The 11,038-nt window shown below is 40.8% G+C and overlaps 1 protein-coding gene across 1 annotated transcript; it reads right to left on the bottom strand.

The window, feature by feature from the left end:
* Window positions 1-8,734: 8,734 nt before the first annotated feature.
* LOC116369019 (ferritin, middle subunit-like) lies at window positions 8,735-11,038 on the bottom strand. Its single transcript, XM_031819331.1, has 4 exons — window positions 10,580-11,038; window positions 10,056-10,202; window positions 9,702-9,827; window positions 8,735-9,274 (listed from the first exon to the last, which is right to left on the bottom strand). Exons 1-4 carry the CDS (start codon window positions 10,679-10,681, stop codon window positions 9,119-9,121), a joined length of 531 nt encoding a protein of 176 aa, XP_031675191.1. The 5' UTR covers window positions 10,682-11,038; the 3' UTR covers window positions 8,735-9,118.

The raw sequence follows: 11,038 nt of genomic DNA, 5'->3' as shown, positions 1-11,038 counted from the left end.
TTAGCAATAAGCATGATAACCTGTTGCATGGGGTTACCCATCTACATTTACCCAGTGTGCTAATCATTAGCTAGATCAATGAACTCAAAACCATTATCTTGTTGTTAGCCACATGGGCTATTGCTGACTTGACTGTCCCTAACTTTCCTCTGGTACTCAGCCAAGGATGTATAAACACTGAATAATGTAAGCCTATCTGTTACAACATAATTATGTTGTCTTTTATGTGTGTTGTGTTTCTTGTGATGTGTGTTTTGTCAAATATTTGTAATTCATTTAGCCCCCGTCCCTGCCAGAGACCTTTTGCCTTTTGGTAGACCGTCATTGTAAATAAGAATTTGTTCTTAACTAGCTTGACTAGTTAAATGAAGGTTAAACAAAAATACAAATAAATCAAATAAAATACATGTAGCCCTCTGAAGGCGATTACCATTTTTCAATTGGTTGTTCAGAACAGTGCCGTGTCCATTGAATTCAATGCTGCCCACTGTTCCATCTTACAGAACGAAACCATTAAGTTTATGCTAATACTTTGCAATATCAGGGTGCGATTGACCAATAGAAGCTCTCTATAGTTTCAACCCCTACTCGAATGGCTGTTGAAACCTAACCTACTCTCAGCTTGCTAACAAACACTTGGCAAGCCATTCTGGGCGATACTAGCATGGCTAAGCGATGCATTGCTGTATACATATACCCCCTGTAACACATAAACCAAGCTGTTTCTAAAAACCCACGTTTTAAAATGGTGCAGTTTACTTATTTTTAAGAGCAAAAATAAATGTAAGATTATTGGGAAGCTGGGATCTTCCTCTTAACAGTGGCCATCAAAGCTGCTTTCAAAGTGTGTTTCTCCCCTTATTGCATTAAGAAATGTTGTGAAATGACTGCGCACAAGGTGGTATTTGTAGGATTCGGGATGTCAGTTTGAATCCCTCCATTTAGTGCATTCGGAAAAAATTCAGGCCCCTTGAGTTTTTCCACAATTTGTTGCAACCTTATTCTAAAATAGATACAACACATTTTTAGTCTCATAAATCTACACCCAATACGACCTAATGACAAAGTGAAAACAGGTTTTCAGACATTTTTGCAAAAACCAGAAATACCTTATTTACGTCTAAAGAGCCTTTGCTATGAGACTCGAAATTGAGTTCAGGTGCATCCTGTTTCCATTGATCATCCTTGAGATATTTCTACAACTTGATTGGAGTCCACCTGTGGTACATTCAATAGATTGGACGTGATTTGGAAAGGCACACACACCTGTCTATATAAGGTCCCACAGTTGCCAGTGCATGTCAGAGCAAAAAAACAAGCCATGAGGTCCAGGGAATTGTTCGTCGAGCTCCGAGACAGGATTTTGTTGAGGTACAGATCTAGGGAAGTGTACCAAAAAATGTCTGCAGCATTGAAGGTCCCCAAGAACACAGTGGCCTCCATCATTCAAAAATGGAACCCTAACCCTAACTGAGCAATTGGAGAAGATGGGCCTTGGTTCAGGAGGTGACCAAGAACCCGACGATCACTCTGACAGAGCTCTAGAGTTCCTCTGTGTAGACGGGGGAATCTTCCAGAAGTACAACCATCTCTCCAGCACGCCACCAATCAGGCATTTATGATAGAGTGGCCAGATTGAAGACACTCCTCAGTAAAAGGCACATGACAGCACACTTAGATTTTACCAAAAGGCATGTAAAGACTCTCAGACCATGAGAAATAAGATTCTCTAGTCTGATGAAACCAAGACTGAACTCTTTGCTCTTTTTGTATTTATTTTGTATTTATTATTTATTGAATATTCGAAACATACAATATACTTGCAGTGAAGCCGCTCAATAACTATATCATACCAGTCATCCAACAGATTCCCATTCAGAGCAACACACAGAAGCATCCAGGATCAATGACCTGCTCAAAGGCATGTTGACCGATTTACCAACAGGCCAAAAAACGTTAACCCGAACCCTCCAAAATCCCCCCAAAGTTCCCCAATAGCTGTCCCTCAAACATCCCCCCCCCCCCCCCCCCCAGGAATAAAAAATAAAAAATACTATTAATTCCAATCCAATGCACCAACAACCGAGAGAATGAACTAAAGAGAAAAAAGGAAAAGACAGAAGAAAACAGCAAACAACAATGCAAAAAATATATAATAAATAAATGTAAAAGAAAGGACATCAAGGACAACTAAAATCATAACAGCAATGCCAACTGTATATGTTTGTGTGCATGTCTGGCACTATTACATGTATGTGTCTGTTCTTGTTTGTGTTGATTTGAATGAGAGTGTGTGTTTTTGCATGTGAACAAACACCTGCACGGCATCAGCCTCAGGCAAACTGGCATTAGTTGTAAAACACTGCCACTTAGTGTCATTCAAATGTACTGAATTCCTGAATGACAAGTGTCACGTCTGGAGCAAACCTGGCAACATCCCTACGGTGAATCATGGTGATGGCAGCATCATGCTGTGGGGATGTTTTTCAGTGGCAAGGACTTGGAGACTAGTAAGTATCGAGGGAAAGATGAATGGAGAAAAGTACAGAGAGATCCTTGATGAAAACCCGCTCCAGAGCATTCAGGACCTCAGACTGGGGCAAAGATTCACCTTCCAAAAGGACAATGACCCTAAGCACACAGCCAAGACAACGCAGGAGTAGCTTCGGGACAAGTCTCTGAACGTCCTTGAGTGACCCAGCCAGAGCCTGTACATGAACCTGATCGAATATCTCTGGAGTGACCTGGAAATAGCTGTGTAGCTCCCCATCCAACCTGACAAAGCTTGAGAGGATCTGCAGAGAAGAAAGGGACAAATACAGCTGTGTAAAACTTGTACCCAAGGCCCCTCGAGGCTGTAATCCCTGCCAAAGGCTCTTCAACAAAGTTCTGAGTAAAGGGTCTGAATAGTTATGTAAATGTGACATTTCCAGATTTTTTTTCATAATAGAGATTTTAAAAAATGTCTGAAAGCCTGTTTTTGCTGTGTCATTATGGGGTATTGTGTGTAGACTGATGAGGGGGGAAAATATATAAATCAGTTTTAGAACAAGGCTTTAACGTCACAAAATGTGGAAAAAGTCAATGGGTCTGAATACTTTCTGAATGCACTGTATATGACCATTAAGGCCAGATCGTTCTTCGAGATGTTCTGACGTTCATAGGTGACCAGCAGGGTCAAATAATAATCACAGTGGTTATAGAGGATGCAACAGGTCAGCACTTCAGGAGTAAATGTCAGTTGGCTTTTCATAGCTGAGCATTCAAAGGTTGAGAGGTCGATGGAGACAGAGGAGAAATGAAACAGCAGGTCCCGGGATAAGGTAGCATGTCTGATGAACAGGTCAGGGTTCCATAGCTGCAGGCAGAACAACAGAAACTGGAGCAGCAGCAGGTGGACCAGGTGGACTGGGGAGTCTTCAGGCCAGGTAGTTCTGATGCATGGTCGTGGGGCTTAGGCACAATGGGGGGGGGGGGGGGGGGAGGTGGTTGGTCTTCCAGGTGAAGCTGGTTGAGAGAATGCCAAGAGTGTGCTAAGTTGTCATCAAGGCAATGCATGGTACTTTGAAGAATCTCAAATCTCAAATATATTTTGATTTGTTTAACACTTTTTTGGTTACTACATGTGATGTTGAAAATTATTTGAAGACAAGTCTGTTAGTTCATAGATATTTTGCAAAATAAAGCCATGTTTCAATGCATGTCAGCGGAACCGGAAGCGAGACAACTAGCTTCACTGACTCTTTCTATGTGTTAATAGTAGAGGTGTCATAATACCTATAAAACCTAGCCGTCAAACAGGGTGATGGTTCCAATCATTTTTCCACCAATCTTTCCCATAGAGGATTTTAGAGACACTTCAAATAAGGGCTGTGTTTCGTGTAGGCTTATCTTGGCGTGAGGTTTTGATAAACATGTAAATCTCTCTCGGACAAGGTGACTTTTATCAATAGACTCACTGAATAAATGTGTTTGGCACAGGATAAAGATGAAACGATCTCATGCTGCTACCCAAAGCCAAGGGATACTGAAGTTCCTGAACAGGTTTGTTAGCCAGTTTGTTAGTCCAGTAATGTTTGTTGGCATATTATTTTATTTCCAATTCTGGTGGTTATTTACAAATGTTTGTGGTGCAAATTTCACTGTCTTTAAAATAAAAAAACTTAAAAAACACATTTGTTCAGCCATAACACATGGATGGCTAATGCAGAAAGAATGAATTGATGGATTCTAGCTAACACAACCTGAACTTTCACATACACCGAGACAGGCAGATCTCATGGCATCAGTCTTTTTCCACTAGTTTGTGCATAGTGACACCTACTGACATGAACTGGTAAAGCAAGTTTGGTTAGATAGAGTGGAATAAAATGAATGACATTCAATCAAATCTGCGTCATGAAAAGGGGGATATTATTTTCAATGAAAATGTTGAAAGTAGTTGATTTAATGAATGTATATATGGATTTTACAGGCAATCAGTTCCTATAGTGAGCCCCACTGAACAAACCTCTGGTGGACCAGATGGAGACCAGGACAACAAAAGGTTCGGGCTTTCGTGACTTGAGCATTCAAAAAAAGTTATTACAAGGTCTACTGTCTTAATTGTAACTCTGCCTTACATAAATCTTCTAGAAAGAATCATTTTAGAAGAGCACTGTATGTAATCAGATGAACAAATAATAGGTTTTATGTCATAAAATGTAAACCTGTCTGTCCATTGCTTAACATTGTGCATAGAGGGAAATATATACTTAAAGACATTGTTTCTTTTATAGTAGTTCATTAAACTACAGAGTATGTTCTCCATTGAAGTTGTTGTCTCTGGCTGTTTTGGTATCAGATTTAGAATGAGTAAGAGCAAGGTTTGTGGTAGTTTGAAAGAGTTTGATCCACCTTAGGTCAGGAGTGTTTCCAATCCACATAACCTGACAAGAAAACTCCCAGTCCTATAGTGATAGCACAGATGAAAAGGGAAGCTATCTAAAACAATAATATTTTGTCATGGCCTACGAACAGGACCCTGGACCCATACCTGACCAGGTCATGAGATCAGGAAACACTCTAGGCCCCAGAAAAGACACATACACATTTTGCCACACCACCTTGGAACCTGCGGTATCACCTCTGGCTAATGAGGTGCAGTTCAAGAACAAATAATTATTTTTGAACAACTTTTTACTGACTCAAGACTTCTGAACTCATGATTTGTTTTTTTCTGAGTGACTCATTTAAGATATTAGTTTGACCTGCTGGCCGCAATGAATTATCCAGCACGATTAATATGCGATCCTTTGGTGATGTGCTCCGACCAACAACTGTCTGTCATATGGGCATAGGCAAAATAGATCATTCTGCAGGCAGCATAGAGAAGAAAACTATATTGAATGCAATTAATTGATTATTGAATGTTATGATGGTCACAGCTTTGTAGAACCAAAACATAAACAGCCTCTGCTGAACAAACTCGAGAACGAATCGTTTGGGGTACTGCAGTTCAAACAATATTGTGCTGATCACCTTCACGGTAGTAAAGCAACGCATTCTGCCAAGAGTTGTTCACAATCTAGTCCGGTTGAAGCCAAACAAGACCTTGTTTCAAATACTGTACACCAAGAAATAATGGTATTTGTATGCCTAGCAATCAACAAATGTACATGGCTTAAAGCATGCTTTTACAATTCCAGTTATTAATAAGCATGCAGCCATTAAGAATATGACTGCAAAAAAAAAAGTTAAATCCCCATGGATTGATGAGGAATTGGAAAATGGTATGGTTGAGAAGGATGAGGCAAAGGGAATGGCAAATAAGCCTGGCTGCATAGCTGACTGGCAAACATACTGTACAATAAATTCAGAAATCATGTGACTAAAGTGAACAAAAAGGAGAAGGAGAAAATGTACTATGAAACAAAGATAAATTATAGGAAAAATTATAGGAAAAAAGCTTTGAAGAACCTTAAATGAAATGTTGGACAAAAAGACAAACTCGGGCTCCATCATTCATTGAATCAGATGGCTCATTCACCACAAAACCCACTGATATTGCCAATTACATTAATGCTTTTTTCATTGGCAAGATTAGAAAACTTGGGTATGACATGCCAACAACTAATTCTGAACTTACACATCCATGCATAACTGACCGAATAATAAAAGACAAGCATTGTTATTTTGAATTCCATAAAGTGAGTGTGGAAGAGGTGAAAAATGGTCTATCATCAATGACAAGCCACCTGGGTCTGACAACTTGGATGGAAGATGACTGAAGCTGACAGCGGACGGACGATATTGCAACTCCTATTTGCCCTCTCTTCAACATAAGCCTACAGGAAAGTGTGCACCCTCAGCCCTGAAGGGAAGCAAAAGTCATTCCATTACCCAAGAATAGTAAAGCACCCTTTATTGGCTCAAACAGCTGACCAATCAGGTTGTTACCAACCGTTAGTAAACTTTTGAAATAAATAGTGATTTACCGGATACAATGCTATTTCACAGTAAAGAAATTAACAACAGATTTTCAGTACGCTTACAGGGAAGGGCATTCAACATGTACGCACTTACACAAATTACTGATGATTGGCTGAGAGAAATTGATAATTAAAAGATTGTGGGAGATGTTTTGTTAGGGCTCCCGAGTGGCGCAGCAGTCTAAGGCACTGCATCTCAGTACAAGAGGTGTCACTACAGTCCCTGATTCAAGTCCAGGCTGTATTACATCCAGCCGTGATTGGGAGTCCCATAGGCCGGCGCACAATTGGCACATCGTCGTCCGGGGTAGTCCGTCATTGTCAATGAGAATTTGTTCTTAACTGACTTGCCTAGTTAAATAAAGATTTAAAAATACAGAAACATAAAATAAAACACTTTAGCTTTTCACAATATTGATCATAATCTGCTGCTGGAAAAAGCGTATGTGTTATGGCTTTACGTCCCCTGCTATATTGTGGATCTAGAGTTACATGTCTAACAGAACACAGAGGGTGTTCTATAATGGAAGCCTCCAACATAATCTAGGTAGAGTCAGGCATTCCCCAGAGCAGCTGTCTAGGTTCCTTTCAATCTTTACTAATGACTTGCCACTGGCGCTGAGTGAAGCCTGTGTGTCTATGTATGTTGATGAACTAAAACACTAAACCCTAAACCTCAACTAAATCTTGTAATGAATCATGTGGAAATGTAACAAGTTGAGACTAAACTTTTGTCATGGTCAAAACATATTGATACAACGGTAGCTAAGATGGGGATAGGTCTGTCCATAATAAAGCACTGCTCTGCCTTAACACTATCAACAAGTTAGGTTCTACAGGCCCTTGTTTTGTCGCACCTGGACTACTGTCCAGTCGTGTGGTCAGGTGCCACAAAAAAAGGACTTAGGAAAATTACAATTGGCCCAGAAATGTACACAGAGAGCTAACAATATTATGCATGTCAATCTCTCATGGCTCAAAGTAGAGGAGAGATTTACTTCATCACTACTTCTATTTGTGAGAAGTATTGACATGTTGAATGCACCGAGCTGTCAGTTTAAACTACTAGAACACAACTCAGACACCAATGCATACCACACAAGACATGCCACCAGGTCTCTTCACAGTCCCCACATCCAGAACAGACTATTGGGAGGTGCACAGTACCACATAGAGCCATGAAATGTCTACTATTCCACATCAAGTAGCTAATGCAAGCAGTAAAATAAGACTTTAAAAATAGATAAAAATACAACTTATGGAACAGCAGGGACTGAGAAGAGACACATCGGCACAGACACTATAACATATGCAGTAGACACACAATGGATTTTGTGTGGTAGAGGACTGAAATCTGTTTTGTAATGTATCAAACTGCCTTTATTTTGCTGGACCCCATTTAGAGTAAATGCTGCCTTAACAGCTAAATGGGATCCATAACTAATACCAATGTTGGTCAATTAAGGAATATGCTATTTAATCAGATGCCATCTAGTGTTTTTTGGGGGGAGCGTCAGGTTATCACAAATCTCTGGCCCTGTGTGGTCTTAGCACAGGTAAAATATAATTTGAAATAGACTTAGCTGCAAAACATTACCCTAAATATAAACCAACTCAGTGAACACCATATTTTATTTAAATGTACTCAATTATTTTACCATGTCAATACTTCTTGGTTGTAAAAGTTGTGGCAGTTGTGAAAAGAAAATGGTTGCAGTTATCAAAAATGACATTGTTGATTTGACACTTCTCATTAGGTCATTTTCCCCTTTAACCAAATGGTCTACGCACTAGAAACTCAGTTACTATTTGGAAACCAAAATGTGTAGCAATATTCTCTCAGTTTAAAGTATTAAAGTTAAGCTTGCCTGTTAATTACCAAAATGGTAGACTTCCGTCATTTTAGTATCTTTGCAACCATGTGACAGCTCCAATAAGCCCCGTATGATGAACGAGAGGCTTGTAGATTTACTATTGAGTATTCAGTTCAGAGTTTGCTGTAGGGGAACTAGTGTGCATTACCAATTGAGTGAAGATTGAGTGTGTCAGTAAGAGCCGATACACCATAACAGCTGGCTAACGGATTTACCCAGCAGGACACACAAGGGTTTGATTGACTTGTTGGCTATTTTATAAACTTGGGAGACGCAGAGTGAAGGTCTACAGCAACTGTAGTTACCCATTTCACACCTACGGCCCTAGAGTTGACAGTTGGGTCCTTCATTGACATGGCACTATTACAAGATGCGGTAAAGGACACCCTCTGTGGTCAGACGTAACATCCTTTCTTAAACTTCTCCTATTGTTATGACCCTCAGCCACTAGTAGGTCTACAATTGTCAGTATTTATCACTGGTATGAAGATGCTCAGTAAGACAGAGCAAAGCACCTGAATAGACTGAATCATTACTACAGGTGAACACTTAAAAAGCAACAAAAACATGTGATCTTTTTAATTGTTTTACAAGATGCCTTGCCTCCAAAATACAATAGTGTTGTCAACAGAAACATCTCAATGTTACAGCTGTGTTGCACTGCACCAGTTCAACACTCTCCCCTCCCTATAAATGTAAAGCCAGTAGGATCTATCAGAGAAGCCAGGAGTCCTGGTCTGAGGCTGGAGGCCATAGCCTGGGGATGGAAGTGGTTTAGCTCTGGCCTCCCAGGGTGTGCTTGTCAAACAGGTACTCTGCCATCTTGTTTTTGACAGCATCCATCTTGGTGAGGTTGGTGATGTGGTCTCCCAGCTTCTTAATGGCCTCCACCTGCTCATTAAGGTAATGGGTCTCCAGGAAGTCACACAGCTAAAGAGGGAAAACACAGGTCAGACAAGAGAAGGACTACAGACCATTGTAGATACAGTAACACACAAGAGCCTGGTGGTAATGGCATAAGTGCAGATATAACTAGGCAAGTCAGTTAGAAACAAATTTACAAGAACATCCTAACGTGGAACAGTGGGTTAACTACCTTGTTCAGGGGCAGAACAGATTTTTAGCTTGTCAGCTAGAGGATTCGAGCCAGCAACCGTCGGGTTACTGAACCAACGCTCTATCCGCTAGGCAACCTGCCGCCCCTTATGCATTAGCTGCATTGTGTGCATAGTATGCATCTGGACTATCGTGTACTTGCAAAGCAGCAGGTCACACAATCCTGTGTCATTAGTTATCATCTCCTGGGACAGTACCTGTATTCTATGTGATACATACATGTGGTTTCACCATAACTTACATGGGGGTCAACCTTGTCAGAGGCAATCTTGTGCAGGTCCAGCAGGGCTTGGTTCACATTCTTCTCCAGGTGCAGAGCACACTGCATGGCCTCCAGCCCATTGCCCCACTCATCACGTTCTGGCTTCTACACAGTACAGAGTGAACACAGGAGGGTTAGGGACTACTAGCAGATGTTAAGGTCAGAATAATGTGAACAGTGTTACTTCTCACACTCAGTTCAGTGGTTAGAGACAGTATGTTCAGGACTACAGGTTCTCTAGATCAACTTAATGCTGGAGACACTTTCCTCCATGGAGTAAAAACATTTATCAGTCTACTATCTCAAATGTGTTTCCTATGCTCAAGGGCTCACCTTGATGTCCTGGAGTAAAATGCGTCCACCTCTCTTGTTCTGGAAGGAGAGTAGCTTCTCCGCGTGCTCCCGCTCCTCATCGCTGTTCTCCTTGAAGAAATGCGCGAAGCCAGGCAGAACCACATCGTCACGGGAGAAATAGAAAGCCTGGGTGGATAAACATAGAACATTGTAGTTAGAAGAAAAAAGCCAAACATGACTCGGTATTCTGTTCATGTTGTGGTAACTAAGCTTGACGATATAGGCATGAATAAATCTAGTCTGTAGTCTACTTGGTAAGCTGACAATTAACCTGTCAAGGAGTTGTTACGCGCTCTGTCCAAGGTAGGATAGATTCCCGGCTTCATTTGGATGTTATACCTACCTGGAGGCAATTAATAGCCAAGCCAAGTATAACTCAAATGTGTATTTAACGGAGTTGAGGTTATTGGCTACAGGAAAGTCAGGTGTAAAGTGGAGTTTAGGCGCAGGCATAATAATAAACAGGTAGATCAACAAAACGGTCATCTTGGTAGAATCCTTACCATTGAAGTGTAGGTGTAGGAGGCAAACATCTCCAAATTGATCATCCGGATGATGGCAGCTTCGCAATCGTGGTGATAGTTCTGGCGGATCTGAGACTCCATTTTGGCAGATTATCTTATATCTAAATGAACGGTACAAAAAAAAGGGTTTATTCGAATACCTTGCTATTATAGTTCAAGTAAGTGTTATGTTATCAATCCGGAATCTTCTTTAATGCGGGACGAAGGCAGAGGAGTTCCGTTCAATCACTGTTGAAGCAAGAACTTCTTCATGCGTCTTCTCAGACTTGTGAACTGGAAGGAGCCTTGTTCGCTCAATTTATTCTTCCAAACCGAAAGCGTCAGTGAAATCACCCTCACAAAGCGTAGCCAATCACCTTTAGAATTTCAATAGGAATTTGGCGGATCTTTGATGACAATCCCACTCCTCAGGAGTGAATGTAACATTGTGTGTTCTCA

Source organism: Oncorhynchus kisutch, unplaced genomic scaffold, assembly GCF_002021735.2.
Source record: "Oncorhynchus kisutch isolate 150728-3 unplaced genomic scaffold, Okis_V2 scaffold2051, whole genome shotgun sequence".
NCBI classification, from domain to species: Eukaryota; Metazoa; Chordata; class Actinopteri; order Salmoniformes; family Salmonidae; genus Oncorhynchus; species Oncorhynchus kisutch.
This window is presented reverse-complemented; position numbering and strand designations above follow the sequence as displayed.